Raw genomic sequence first — 15,271 nt, 5'->3', positions numbered from 1 at the left:
TGGTATGTGTGTGTATATGTGTGATTGGTGTGTTTGTATATGTGTGTATGTAGTGTGTATGTGTATATGTGTGTATGTGTATATGTGTGTATGTGGTGTGTGTGTGTGTGTGTGTGCATGTGTGTGTGTGGCAGAGAGAGATACAGAGTGCCTTCTTCCATCACTCCCCTCCTTATGTTTGAAGCAGGGTTTCTGACTGAACCTCGAGCTCGTCAATTAGGCTGTACTGACTCGCCCAGAGTGCCAGGGATCGGCCTGTCTTTGCCTCCCCAGGGCTGGGATTCCAGGCATGTGCCATTACACCCAGATTTTTTTTTTTTTAATTTGTGTGCTGGGGACCCAAACTAACCTTGTGCTTATATAACAAGAATTTTTCCCTTCAAGCTTTTCCCAGATCTTTACTTGGAATTTTTGAGATATTGCCTCACTGTGTAGCCCAAGCTAGCCTGAAACTGGTAATCCTCTTACTTCTGTCTCATGAGTGCTAGGATTATAGTCATGTGCCACAATGTCCCCGTCATTCAGTTATTGACAACTATTAACTAATGACACATAACTAAATAGTTGGAACAGTTCAGTCATTTTCAGTCAATAAGAATGGGAAGGATTCAGTGTGTCAGAAGTCTTAGTGCACAGTAGGTCTTCTCAAACACCCTTTCCTCTGAGGTGTGAATGGCGTTGTAAACTGCTGTGGCTCACTCCTGTGTCACTAGACCATGGTCTGGCACAGCCCCGTGGAAGGTTTAGCAGCTGTTCTCAGCTTTGCTTCAGGGTGTTTACTATCAGGGAGAGGCAGCTTGTTCTGCAAATGCTATTCTCCTGGGCTCTGCCCTTTCTTCCTCACTGTTCACTGGTTTTCAAGAGCTCAGTTACCTGTTTAGCGGTTGGCGACTCTTGTAGACCTGGAAGAAATTCATTGGTGCCAGGCAGGTTAGCATAGCTAAGTGTCAGGTTTCCCGCTCCTAAATATGACTTGCCACATGATTTTCTAGACTCTGGATCCTTACCCTGCCCTGTGCCTTCCCTAACTCCTTATTTTAACTTTTGATCCAAAGCCAGAGGGCTCAGCTCTGTAAGTTGTTCTCAACTTTCTGTGGCAGTAGCCAGTTAGAAAGGGAGGCTGGAGCCCTCCCTGAATTAGTGTCTCCTCCCAACTCCCCTCTCTGTCTCTCTGTCTCAGTGCTGGTCTTGAGTCCCGGATTTTCCTGTTTCCACTTCCCAAGCGCTGGGGTTAGGTGCGTGTGCTGTGGCAGATAAATCTTCCTTCCTCCCATCTCCTGCTTTGCTTCCTCTGCTCTTTCTTCCCTCCCTCTCTCCCCAACTTCCCTTAACTCTATTTCTTGCTTCCTGGGGTTCAAATCTAGGGCCTTGTGTGCGCTAAACACCTGTCCTAGCACTAGACTACATCTCTAAGAGTCTTCGTATTTAACAGGAATTCTCAGGTAGGTTATGCGCATGTCGAAGTGAGAATTACTGCTGTAATCCTCGAACAGCCTAACATCCACCCTTGCTGGCTTTCATCCATTTATATTTAATAACCACTAATAATTATGGTAACAGCAGCTGGCACTTAGGGAACATTTATTATATCCCAGGCACCAGAGTGTTTTTACAGAGTTGTTTGAGGAGCCTTATGACACAGTCCTTGTTTTTACGGGAAAACAGCTGTGCCGCCGAGTTATGCTGAGGTCAGAGATATGCACTCTGACAAGAAGATGAATTTTCAGCATCGAATCCTGCTTTACCCGAAAGTTGTGAGACACGGGCGAGGACTACTTATTCTGTGTGAACCTACTTCCTCATATTCGGTGCACAGTAGGCCCCAAGCCCCAGCACAGTTTCTTTCTTGTTCCGTTTCCCTGCTCACGATTGCTGAGTTATCGTCTTTCTCTGCACACAGCCCGAGTCATCGCCTGCTACTCTCCTTGTTCCTAAGGATTTCTCGCAGGCAGCTTTGTCCTTTCTTCTCTTCATGGCCCACTGTATTATCTTTCCACCCTAGCCACCCCACCTTTGGTGCTGGCCGTTGAACTAAGGACCAGGCATACGCTAAACATACCCTCTACCACTTACCCTGACGCTTCACGTTCTTCTAACTCTGCGTATCTTGGGAATCCACTCACACTGTCTTTTTTTTTTTTCTTGAACTCCCCATTTTCCTTAAATAGCATCTCCTGAATTTTTTATTTTGACATCCTTCTCTTAGCCCGTTTCTTTTAAATTTATTTATTTCATGTATGTGAGTACACTGTCACTGTCTTCAGACACACAAGAGGGCATCAGATCCCATTACAGATAGTTGTGAGCCACCATGTGGTTGCTGGGAATTGAACTCAGGACCTCTGGAAGAGCAGTCAGTGCTCTTAACCGCTGAGCCATCTCTCCAGCCCTTTAGCCCATGCTTAACTTTATACCATCAACCAGCCTGTCAGTGTTTATTGTTCTTTGCCTTTAGAGCTGGATTTTGTATCTAGAACAGCAGTTCTCAACCTGTGGGTTGAAAACCCCTTGGGGTGGGGCAAACGACCTTTCACAGGGTCTCCTAAGACCATTGGAAAACACAGATATTTACATTATGACTCACGACTAGCAAAATTACAGTTATGAAGTAGCAACCAAAATAATTTTATGGTTGGTGTCACCACAACACGAGGAACTATATTAAAGGGTTGCGGCCATCAGGACAGTTGAGAACCGCTGATCTAGAATAAATATTCTATGTGAGGTCAGTGGGTTGAAGGCTGAATAGAACTATAGCCTTGAGTCACAGCTGTAAACATCTGGACTTGGAAGCTTGAGTGGCTTTTGCTTTACTGGGACCATAACATCTGGGGCATACAGCAGCTTATCACAGTGCAGTTGCAGAAGCTATGGGATGGGCTGTCCGGTCAGACTCATCAGAGCATGACTTCCTGGGAAAAACACTGGGCTTGGCACTACTGCTGTTGAGTCTAGTCATGTTGGAGGAGAGCACTGGCCAGGGATGAAGAGAAATTAGATGTTAAAGTATCCATTCCAAATAAAATCCAATGCATGGGAAGACTCAGCTTCCTCTGGACATTAATATTTTTGGAAACACAGGATCCTTGTCCTCCAGCTGACTTCACAGCTCATCCCTCAACAGCCCTTGCAGCTAGAAGGGTCCAGGCTGGTCCTGCAGCCTTGATTTATATGTCCAATGGTCAGCAAAATAGTAGAGCAGTGTGGGAGTGGGGAAGAATCAGACAGACAGACAGACAGACAGACAGACAGACTCCAAATGGAGGTGAGTAGAACCCTTCTTATGCTTTCTTCATCTCTTCATTTTTGTAGTGTAGCCCTGGATGTCCTGGAGTTCACTCTGTAGACCAGGCTGGCCTCACAAACTCAAGCGATTCACCTGCCTCTGCCTCCCGAATGCTGGGATTAAAGGTGTGCACCACCACTCCCGGCTTCATCAGTTTTTCTTTTTCTTTCTCAGCTCCGGGTTGAGAGACCATGATGTAATTGTCAGCATTAACGGGCAACCTGTCACCACCACAACTGATGTCATTGAAGCTGTTAAGGACAATGACTTTCTCTCCATCATTGTGCTTCGAGGAAGTCAAACCTTGTTTCTGACAGTCACACCTGAAATAATCAATTAAGTATCTTACTCTGAGAAACTGGCTAGTGAAACCAGTTATATTACCTGGTTTCTATCGAAGTGCTGGAGATGGCAGGGTCTTCTGGCTATCAAGAAAAATGGATGCACGCACACGCACATGCACACACGCGCGCACATGCACACATACTCTCATGGATTCTGAGGTTGAGGGTGCTATTCTGCTGCAAAAACCTTCCTAACTCAAGTGGAACCAGCTCCGGTGATCTGATAAAATTTAAAGACAGTAATGACTGGAAAACAGGCAATTCCTAACTAATTTTTGACAGGATACTTTAGTTACCTTCTATATAGCCACAAACTGATATGTCACACACATGTACAAATTATCTACCAACTATTAAGAGCCTGAATCTGGAGTAAAGAGGCAGCTACATTTTAAATAATACCCCTTTGTATACTGAATTTCCCAGGTTATATCCACTTTGGGCCAGGGTTTGTGGAAAGGTCATCAAGTGTAAGACAGATTGGAACTGACAACATCAGACTCCCACACTGGAGTATGATCATTTTAGTGGTAGAAACAACTTGGACCTCTAGTGTTTCTGAGAATGTTTTCTATTAAAATAATTTTTGAATCATTTATGGACTTTTTACTTAGGTTCTTTCTTTTAATGAAGCTTACGAACACTTGGAGATTTTACATAGTAAACTGTGGTAGGGCCTGCTAATGGGTTAAGTAGTTTATTTTAGGTAAGATTTTAACTTTAGTTTACTGTCTTCCAGACTTGAGAGGGTACTGGGGAAAAAACTAGGGACCAGTGCACATTAGGCAAGGCTCAGCATTGAGCCTTCCAGAATTTTTTTTTTTTTTTTAAATATGGCAGCCCTGGATCTTCTTAAAGCCTATGTAAAGCTTGAGGTGTTTATTTCCAAGGAGGTAGTTTCTTCACGATTAATCTGAAAAGATTGCTTAAGTGTATAGAAATTATGAATTGAGACTTCCAATTGTTATTGTAAGCAGGGCTGAGGTTATTGTGGTTTTTAAAAGTGTTTACAGTTGTCATCTCTAATGATGTGAGAACAGTAATATTAACCTGGGATGCTGAGGCAAGACTTTTAAGAAGGGTTGTACATGTTGTGTTTTCAGGTCTTCCTGTCAGTTACTGTGGGATGAACGTGGAGTAGGTCTACCCTGTCTCTAGGCTCTGTGGCTAACTGAAGAACAGGCCTCTTGGTCTGACCTGTTCTTTATGTTATACTTAACAGTTCCTCTCCTTTTACTTAGATTTGAAATACTTCAGAACATTTCCTTTTCTTCCCAGTACCTGGGAATACAGAAGCTTGACTGGAACACTACAAACCCTTTTCATGTCACGCCTGTAAGGAGAGAAGAGAATGTGTTTTCTCCTCACTCCCCTAAGACATGCTGATTTGATCCTAGTAGTATCTTTTAAGTAGGCATACATTTTTCTTAGTTTTCTTTCCAAAGGCATGGGTGGGGTTCCTCATTTTAATTATGCAGGAAGTATTATAGTTACTTGTGTAAAATTTTTTTTTTTTGAAGACATGGACTATGTAGGCCAAGTAGCTTCTAACTCACAAGACATCTATCTGCCTCTGCCTCCTAAGTGCTGGGATTAATAAAATTATAATGGTAGCTTATAAAGTTTTTTTTTTTTTTGAATCAGCCTCTAAAATGTGGGGTCCATAAGCTGGAAAATACTAACCTTAGGTAGGACAACTCTGTTAACTCATACATGTCTACCATTGTTGGCTTTCAAAACATAATTGGAAAGAAGAAATTACCGTCTCTAGAACATTACAACAGTCCAGTCGGGTTCAATAGGGTAGTTGTATTAGACACATACTGTTATGACCGAGTACCCGACAGACAGATGGTTTAAGGAGGCAGGCTCTATTTTGGCCACAGGCTTAGCGGGCTCAGTCTGTGGTTGGTTGGCTCCAGGGCTTGAACAGAAAATCATGGTGTAAGTGTGTGGTGGATTAGACTTTTCATCTCAAAGGGGTCAGGAAGAGCCAGTGCATGTTGTAGCCTCAAGGTGACCCCATTCCCCAGTAACCTACTTCCTCCAGCTAGGCCTTACTTCCTAGTCTTTATCATTTTCCAATAATAGTACCATAAATCCATTGATCAGATCAGTCCTCAGGATCTACTCACGTTCTAAAAGCCCGTCAGCTGGCAATCAAGCCCTCAATACCTGAGACTGTGGGAGTGGTGGTGGAGGAGCATCTGATATTCAAACCGTAACTGTTTCATTTTAAATGCTTACCCTTCAGCAAAAATACTTTTTGAGTTTCATTCTCTACTGAAAATATTCACACAGCAGGCTAGGCTTTAAAACTTTATTCTGCAATTTAAATTCTCAGTCAGAATTTTGGTGTGTATTAAAATCCACAGTCATGTCTACATTGCCTGAAGACTTCTCATTGGAGCAGCTTCTGATCTGTGCATGGAAATTGAGGGTCACGAAAGGTTGTAAATGGATAAACACTCGCTTGGTTTATCCTTTTGGATTCCCCTGCTCCAAACGACTGAAGATCCAGCCACACAGAAACATCACTGACAATGATCTCTGGAGAGAAGTCACTATCTTTGATCTTTGAGATTTTGTATGTGTGGAAGGGGCCACTGGACTCCCACAATTCTGCTTGTCATTCTGGTTTGCAAGGTTAAGATTTAGGGGTGAAAAACTTGGTCGGTCCTTCCTCCTAGAGAGGACGGTGATGTTCAGAGAATTCAGAGCTTGTAGTAATTGTCTTGGCAGCCAAGCACTCGCTTTTCTTGCCAGCATAGACAGCAACAGGGTTTAGTAGACGGTGCACCAGTTGCTGCCATCACTAGGCATCAGCCCCCCAGTGATGAGCAAAATAAGATCGACGAACCACCAGATCCCTAGTCCTCCAAGGGTTAGCAGCTTCCCAACTGCTGTTCCAGTGTGTCCCAGACAGAAGCGGTCGACTCCAAAGCATCCCAGGAAGAAGGAGTAGAGAAGTGTGGTTATGAAGTAGTGTCCAGTGTACCTGGAGGAAGGGAGGGAGATGTTTTTGTCACATGAAAATTGACTGTAACATAATGGAAGTACAGCATTGGTTGGCTGTGGTGCAAAGGCCTCATATCATGGATGGGTTCTTTCTTGATGCATTCAGTCAGGTATGGCTATGGGGGTCGGGGGGTGGGAGGTGAGACACAAAAGAGCCTCAGGGGTAAAGAGGCCAAACAAATAGCTTATTGCATTCACGGGTCCCAGAGAGGAGGCATGGCTGTCGCCCTGTCACGGGTCCTAGAGAGTTGGCATGGATGTTGCCCTGCTGGGAGGTCTGAGAAGAACACGATGGTCAGAAGACAGGAGTATAGGGTAGGTCCAAGTCACAACTTTGCTGAGGTATTTGCAGAAAAGCCAAGGCAGGACAGGTAATCAATTTAGGATTGGTAACTTGAATAATTTCAGCAGCTTTGAGTGTGGGCCTCAGTGGCCTGACACTTGACCCTGGCATGATTAAGGTAAAGGAGGAGTCTACCCCAGGAGACGAGCACCAGATGGCTCAGGACAATAATTTGTGAATTAAAAACATGCTCCTGACTAGGTCCTTTGATAACACTAGAATTTTCTAGTCTTGGGATGAACAGATCTCTCCCCAGCCAGAAACATAAAACAAATAAACAAACAAAGTTAAATATAGTATATTATACTCATGGAAGCTCCTCCCTCTCTGGTTGGTCTAGACCTTCCTGTTGTAGAAAATAGTTCATCTCAATCAGGGGCTCTACTCTACCTTTGATCATCCAGTTCCTGGATAAAAGACACGCAGTTTTTATTGTTTACAGTAAGCCTTAGAGAGCACTAGAGCTGGGCGGGTATCTACCCTCTATGCTTTTCTGTCTAGTTCCCCACAACATGATTTGCCATGATCTGTCTGGGCTGCTCACAGCTCCAGCTGGCTAGCCCTCACGGCCATGATTTCAAGATTCTTACCCACCGGCGCCTTCTACTCTATCCATCTTCTCTTTCCTAATGGTTCTCCTCCGACCCCAAGTCTGGGAACCCCAGACACCGCCTGTGTCTCTCCTGCCCAGCCACTGGCTGTTGGCATCTTTATTTAACGAACAGTTTTAAATTAAGGAGCAAGGTCACATTGTATTTGTGAGTTCTCTGGGAGCACTCAAGCCTTAGGGGCCAGTATTTAGCATTACAATACATAGCAAAAGACCAGACCTCAACACTTCCCAGTCCACTGACCCCTTAACAGAGCTCCTCACATTGTGGTGACCCCCCAACCATAAAATTACTTTCGTTGCTACTTTATAACTGTAATTTTGCTACTGTTATGAATTGTAAATATCAGATACACAGGATATTTGATATGTTACATCCCCCCACCCCCAGAGATCATAATCCACAGGTTGAGAACTACTGGTCTGGGGGGGGGTCTCAAAAACATACTTGCTAAGATATGAAGGGACTTTTAAGAATGAAAAGGGGCCTAGAGAGATGGCTCGGTGGTTACAAGCATTTTTGGTGCTTCTTGCAGAGGAGCCAGGTTTGATTACCAGCAAGGATACCAGATGGCTCACAAGCACCTCGATCAGCCACCCTGCACTGGCCTGCAGGCCCTGCAGTCAACGTGCACAAACCTACTCACAATACACAGATGTTAAAATAAATCAATAAAACCCAACAGAGTGTTTTGCAGAGCTGGACTGAATCACTGCATAAGAGATGGCAGTAGCAGAAGGGTCTGCCCCTTTGTCTGCTGATCCTATATCCCTTCTATGTCTCTGTGAAAACACTTAGCTGCAGCTGGAGTTATCACTACACGTCACCCTGGCGCCTTTCATTCACCAGCAGTCTAAGTTGATTCTGCATCTTTTGGTAGAATTTATACCACATTTCTGTAGGGTCAGGTGATTTTCACAGGATGCTTGATGGCTGGGAGTTTTGAAGCTACCTCATTTGGCCCAGCCGAGGATGAGGGGCAGACCCAAAGACTCTGAACCCACAACTTCTCCTAGTTGTTGCAATCACACTGCCTCAGTCAGCGGGCCGCCCGGAGGAGGAAGCACATGCAGTCTTTAAAACTTCCAAGAAAAAGTCACACTAGCTGGTACCTCTAGCCAAGTACTCATTACCCCTTTCAAAGTAACCCTTGGTTTGAGCTGGGGTGTAGCTCATCATCAGAGCCTTTGCTTAGCACTTGCGTTGGGTTCAAATCCCAGCATCACACCACACACATGGAACAAGTAAGCAACACTTACTTTATACAAGGCTTATTTTTTCGTAGGAAGGTCCTGGGGCTGGCACATTCAATCCCGTCCAGGGCTCGGCACTGGACCGCAGTATGCTCCACATCACTGTAGGCCTGACCCCCAAACTGTGGAGACAGTAACAGAAACACACGTTCATGTTCACCGACAGAAGCTGCTTCAGCTCTGTACGAATTCTAGTAAGACTGGGTAAAGTCGTCAAAAGCACGGAATGCAGAGATGCTCAAGTGCCTCAGTAGTCCATCCTAAGTGAATACTGCCCCAGAAAAACCTGCTTCTCGATTGGCTTCTTCAGTATATAGCAAAACAGAAACGAGCTGCAGAGACGGGTACAATGGCTTGAGTGTCTTGGATTAACAGGCACATAATATAGCAGTTTTGGAATGGGAACTGACATGCGAGTATCAAAACCTCTATTGCATATTTATTGTAAACAAATAAGATCAGAAAATAATCCAGACAATCATCTGGTCGAGGACTTGAGCCATGCATGGTGACAGGTTTTCATAGTCTACCTGTATAAGGTTGGCTCCAGTAAAAATGTTTAGAACTAGAATTTTACCCTTTCCTCAAGTCAATTCCAACAGAGAAAGCAAAGCCACACAGTCTACCTCGTACCCTATTATTGCTTTCCTATGGTTTCCCTGTGCTCCTCACAGTGAGACTGGAGAGCATGGGTATTCACTTCTGACAGCCCCTGAGTGCTACCAGTCCTTGAGGACGGCTGGCTGAGGGACGGTTTGAATCTTGTGACAGGATACATTCAGCTTTTAATTAAAATAGTCACAACTAAGTTCTCTCAATGTAATGCTAGTCAGATGTTTACTAATTACCAACAGAACAAAATCTCAGTGTATTTAAAATATCTCTTTACATACAAGTTAAGACCCGTCCCCTTGGTTGTGGTATTACAAAGTTTATTCCTTTGTGTCTGAGGTAGCAAAGCGATGTCTTCTCACAACTCAACCCTGCATTATAACATAGTGTTGAGTCCACAGTGCAAAGGTGGTACATGAATTCCTTAAGTCTGAGCTGGGCCCGGTGATGCAAACCTATATCCTAGCACTAGAAGGCTCAAGCAGGGGGATCATGGCTTTAAGGCTAACTTGGGCTATAGTGAGACCTTTTCACATACAAACAAACAAACCAAACAAAAACCCCACCAGCACAACAAAACTCAAACCAAACCAAACTTCACTGGGTTTCCAGAGATCAAGTTAGGTACATTCACTTTAAGCTTATACTAATGGCCTCTCTTTAGGCTGAGAGACCACTGCTACCAAACGGTTTTCTGGAATGCTTTATTCTCAAACAAAATCATAACTGACACAGTCTTGCTACTTCCCATGGACATGGTGCAACCTGCTTGCCATGTGCATGAGGAACTTGCTCCAAGTGATTATGTGACCAAGAAAGCCCAATTCAGCATCAGCTTTACAAAGTGCACGGCCTTTTGTTGTTGTTGTTGCTTTTTTAAGAAAAGGTGTGCTTTGAAAGTACAGTTGATGTTTTGGCTTTAATTTGTTAGTTCCAACAGCCAAAGGAACCAATACAGATTGGTCTTTGCACTGGGCCATTGGGCATTATTGGTTCCTGAGGAAAGCAAATGTATTTGTTATTCAGCCGTTAAAACCTTGGCCATGTTTCCAGCAACAGTTATACGGATGAAGGTCTATAATAAGTCTCTTTGTATGCCTTTATGTTCTCCTGTAACAGCACCCAGCCATGCTTCCCATGAAGGTGCCTGTACAACAAACAAAAACCTCACCTTGAGACAACCATAACCAAGCTCCTGGGATGCAGTTGCATTTCCAACGTGATCCACTGGGGCATCACAATCTACAAACTCGTCGGGTCTGCAAATCAGTAAGACCATCATCAATGCCTTTTGCCGATTGCTATGTGGCTGCACACAGTCCCATTTTCCTTCCTTATACTCGCCCCTCCTTCTGTACTGGGAACTGTATACGCTAGAAGTGTTAACTACCATTGAGCTACATCTCCAGTCTTTTATTTTTTTTAAATTTGAGACAAATTACCCAGGCTGGCTGGCTAGCCTTGAACTCATCCTGTAACCAAGGCAGGAGAAAGGGTACAGGAAGTGGACGGGTTCTACAGCCTACACTACTCCTTCCCAGTATCTACCACTAACACACAGGGCTTTCTGAGGCAGGGCAATCGAAAGGCACCAATCTCAGAATCACCTCCCCCAGGTAGAAGCAGCCTGCCGCTTCCACAACCATCACGTATCCCTGGCCCGATCTCCGCTAGGTCCGCCCCCACGTCCGGGCAGCTTACAGGTAAGAGCAAAGGATGACTGGGGAATTGGGGTCGCTGTATTCCCAGGTCGGGGCCGCGGGACCCTCCAACTGAGCGGCGCCTGAGGGTGTGAGATCCAGTTCCGCCGTCGCATTAAACGAGTGACTCCGAGAGACACAGTGCAGCAGCAGCAGGTTCCCCAACAGCAAGGCCGCCTGGCCGCACAGCAATAGGTAACTCACAGGACAGCCGCCCAGCACCATCTTCCCGGGCCGGTCCTAGAGACCTGGCCTAAAAACAAAGCCAGGCCGCCACGGCCCACCAGAGCCCGGCGCTGTCAGGCCTCTCTACGTCGGCACGCAACCCTCCGCTACACAGCCAACCGGTGCGCAGCTCGATGCTCCGCCCGCCACGGAGACCAATCAGAGGCAGCCAGAGGAAGGGTGGGGCCTGGTTTCGCTCCGCCCTCCGGTAGACCCTTCACTCTGCGGGCTGGAGAGGCGGAGGGGAGGGAGGGTGGAGCTTCCTTTAGCCACGCCCTCCAGCCCCTCCTACCTTCGCTCGTACCGGCTGCGCGGGCGGAGGGGCGGGACGGACGGGCGCGAACTGGAGCGGCGGCGGTCGGGTAGGCCACTCGCTCACCGCGGACTGTGTTTTCCCTACGTCAGCCTCTGGCTGTCCCGATCGCGAGCGGCGGGAGCGAGCGGGGGAAAGAGGCGGGGTGTGGGGGGTGCTGCGTCAGTGCCGCGCGCGTGCTCGTCCTGGGCGCGCGCCCCGCCAGCCCTGGGGGCCCCCGCGGGGTTGCAAGGATGACCGAAGGGGCGGAGGCGGCGGCCGCGCGTTGAGCGGAACCTGCCGAAGCCCTCGCTATGGGGCTGCGCGCGCTCTCGCCCCTTGCCTCTCTGCGACTAAGGTGGCTGCTGGCGTGTGGCTTGCTGGGCCCAGTCCTCGATGCCGGGCGGCCAGGTGGGTGTCGGGGGATGGGGGGGACGGTGCTGTGGGAGTGCCCGGTGGTGCGGGCTGCGAGGCGGACCCCGGACTCCGGCGCCCCTGTCAGCGCTGACCCGGAGCCCGGCGGCCGGCTTGCACGGTGGCCGTGCGCTCGCGGCTCCCAGGCTGCAGCTAGCGCTTGCGGGTGGTGTGGCTGTCACCAGCCCTGGGCTCGGAGATGGAACTTTTGCTTCAGTCTATCAGGATTTGGGATTTGACGTACGTAGGTCCACAGGGATCCCGATGGAGTAGAGGGCGGGTTTTCTTTGGGCCGTTTTTTATTTTTTGGTTGTAGTAAGGATACTTAAAATAATAAAATAAACGAAATGCTATATTTCTAGAGCCCGATGTTCAATCTGTCTAAATCCGAACAAAGAATCTCTGCTCTGTTTAACCCAGGAGATTATCGGAAAGAATTAAATTGCTGTCGGCCAGAACATTTGAATTGTGAAACTTCCCGTAAATATGTAAGATATTGTAGATGACGAAACTGAATGGGAACACACCATCAACACACTAAACTATTTTTTTTTCCTGGAAATAAGTTATTTATTTCATCCGGGAAGACTATGGACAATAGAAGGCTTTACAAAATTGTTGCCTTCAAAGGTGATGAGAGTAGATTTGAGTTCAGGACCGCTGACCTTCAGGAAACTAATTACAGTTTCTTGTCTTTGGCTTTCTCCTTTTTAATTAAGTTAACCTCCTCCTGTGTGGAGATCTTGGAGTTCAAAATACTGACACATTTTGAATGGGATGCTGCCAGAACGTTTCTGATGACAATTATCCTTTCTGTGCTGTTATAGTTAACGTTATCGCTATGAAAGGACCAGAACTGTTAGTAACCTCTAACTTCTTGTGTTTGCCAGTAAAAACCAGATTATATTTTTAGCGCATGTGCGTGTTTGTTATTACACATGGGCATAAAAATGAATGGAATATCCTTATGTTCTTGCATTCCTGCTGCAGTGGGCCAGCTGCTCACTTAGGCATGGGTACTCCAGGTAAACACATTCCTCATGCTCTTGGAGAAGCTAAAGGGTGACCATGTGGACCAAGGTACAGGAGAAATGTTGAAGGTTTTTTGTCTGTTTTTTTTTTCCTTTTTTTTTTTTTGAGAATGTGGTTTTTGAACTGAGCTAAAAGGGTGAGAAAATTTCAACTTAAAAAGAGTGGAGGAATCCATTATAAACATAAGGAGCTTTATTTTACCCCCCCCCACCTCCCCCCAAGAGTAAGTGACTATGAAAGAAAACAGCTTGTTAATGTGTGGTTAGGTAACTTTCGTAAAGAGATCCTGGAAGGGAAAGCCAGGTAGACTGGCACCACGGATGAGACCTGTGCCAAGCTAGGGAGTCACAGTCACCCTGTAGGTTGGTTTGGGGGCACAGAGATTTCTAAGGAGGGTGACGGTCAGATTTTCATAGTGGGGGTTGGACTCTAGGAGAGTGGAGAGAGCTGGAGCCAGGTGTTGAGGTGTTGGCCATGGTGCCGTGAGTGAACTCGAATTTCCTGCAGTGAATGATCTTCCTAAATCAGCTGAGGTTTTGGAATACAGGCTGTTTAAAGCATGAACTGGAACATCCTCCCATTAGCCATGTTGGGAGCTAAGCTGGTTTGAGTAGGATCTTAAACCGTTGTTTGTAATCTTGCATCCATGAGGAAGTACAGAATAATTTTTGAGTAGTGGATTCAAATGATTAAAACCACCACCACCACCAACACAAACCAACTCTGGGGTCAACAAATATAAGGAAATCAGATATTTGAAACCTCTTGATTTTTTTCCTTGCATAAGATAGTAAATACAATATGTAGACAAAATGATTTAGAAACACTGGTATTCTAAAGAAGGTGAGTTCGAAAGCTCACTCACGGTGGATAATTGGAAAATGAAGTAGATATAATCGTTGGAACGTAGGTGCACACCAACCTGGCTACAGATTTTTAAAATTAATTTTAAAATTAGTATATAAGATTATGGGTTTCCTTATGACAGTGCCATGTGTGTTTATCATGGTACTTTTTCCATTTCGCTCATTTCCTTCTCATGTTCTCCCTCCCATCATCCTGCCTCTACTTTCATGTCACATATATGTGAGAGAAGATACATTTCAGTTGACATGGTAGCTGGCAGTGCTACTACCAGTTTCCTGCCGAGCGTACATTTTGTTCTTGGTGGCTGAATGGAATTCCCCTGTGCGTTTGTGCTCCTTTTTCTTTATTCACTTCTCTGTTGATAAACATCTAGGCTAATTTTGTATTTTGGAAAGAACAGGTTAAAATTGATGTATCTGTGTTATAAAAGAAAATGTTGTCTTTGAGACGTAGAGATATTTTGGTTTCCAGACTTCTAAGTAGAAGATGAAAACATCCCCAGGTGATAGGTACAACATTTCTGGTCTTTGAAAACTAGTTTTATATTTTACCTTACCAAATTTGCTTTCAAATTTGTTCTTCTTTTGCTTGTTTTGCTTTTTCAAGAAAATATCTCACTATGTAGCTCTGGCTGCCCTGAAACTTACTATATAGACCAAGTTGGCTTGCCTCTGCCTCCCGAGTGCTGGGATTAAAGGTATGCCCCACCATGTCCAGTGTATATTTATTTGTATGTTATTAAATATTATGGTTTACTATAGAAGGTCTCAGATGATTTCATAAACAGTAACATGAAGTATATAACAGTGAGAGACCTAAACACGGGACATAGTTAGCCTTGTGATACGTACCTTTCCTTGTTAACCTCATGCTGTGTGTGCCCTAGCACCTTGGAGTGATTTTAGTCTAGTCCTTGAGTTGCTGCCTCTTGCTGGTACTGCAACAACTGTCCTTACTCAGTCATCTTTGAAGGGTCTGAAGTGGACCCAAGTAAGGCCGGATCGACCTGCCTCGTTTGCGTGTGCTCAGAGAGGTCATTTTCATTTTGTGATGGGAGATGGGATTTGTGTTAGTTGATCAATCACCTCAAAGTGGTCATATATGGGACATTGTGGTGTTTTTAATTTTTGAGAATTTCAATGGATTTTGACTGTCTCTCCCCTCATGTCACTCTCTAACCCCGCCCAGATTCACCCTTCTCCCTGCTCTCTCAACTTCCTGTCTTGTCATCCATCTTTTAAGCGTGAGGCAGGAGGACCAGGATGGATGAGCAC

The 15,271-nt window shown here is 45.5% G+C and overlaps 3 protein-coding genes across 3 annotated transcripts in view; 2 read left to right on the top strand and 1 right to left on the bottom strand.

The window, feature by feature from the left end:
• Positions 1–4,228, top strand: part of Htra4 (HtrA serine peptidase 4) — a 14,538-nt gene extending 10,310 nt beyond the window's left edge. Inside the window, exon 9 of the mRNA XM_028768240.1 lies at positions 3,461–4,228. Within this exon, the coding sequence (XP_028624073.1) occupies positions 3,461–3,626 (166 nt within the window). The 3' untranslated portion in view covers positions 3,627–4,228. The remainder of the gene's footprint in view (positions 1–3,460) is intronic.
• A 1,708-nt stretch (positions 4,229–5,936) lies between these two features.
• Tm2d2 (TM2 domain containing 2) lies at positions 5,937–11,542 on the bottom strand. Its single transcript, XM_028768173.1, has 4 exons — positions 11,169–11,542; positions 10,639–10,726; positions 8,862–8,977; positions 5,937–6,628 (listed from the first exon to the last, which is right to left on the bottom strand). The coding sequence occupies exons 1-4, from the start codon at positions 11,390–11,392 to the stop codon at positions 6,415–6,417; spliced, it is 642 nt and encodes a 213-aa protein (XP_028624006.1). The 5' UTR covers positions 11,393–11,542; the 3' UTR covers positions 5,937–6,414.
• A 432-nt stretch (positions 11,543–11,974) lies between these two features.
• Positions 11,975–15,271, top strand: part of Adam9 (ADAM metallopeptidase domain 9) — a 65,947-nt gene continuing 62,650 nt past the window's right edge. Inside the window, exon 1 of the mRNA XM_028768172.1 lies at positions 11,975–12,095. Within this exon, the coding sequence (XP_028624005.1) occupies positions 11,999–12,095 (97 nt within the window). The 5' untranslated portion in view covers positions 11,975–11,998. The remainder of the gene's footprint in view (positions 12,096–15,271) is intronic.

Source organism: Grammomys surdaster, unplaced genomic scaffold, assembly GCF_004785775.1.
Source record: "Grammomys surdaster isolate TR1022 unplaced genomic scaffold, NIH_TR_1.0 185, whole genome shotgun sequence".
In the NCBI taxonomy this organism is placed as follows: Eukaryota; Metazoa; Chordata; class Mammalia; order Rodentia; family Muridae; genus Grammomys; species Grammomys surdaster.
Note: the sequence above shows the minus strand (reverse complement) of the source record. Positions and strands in the feature narration are given on the sequence as shown.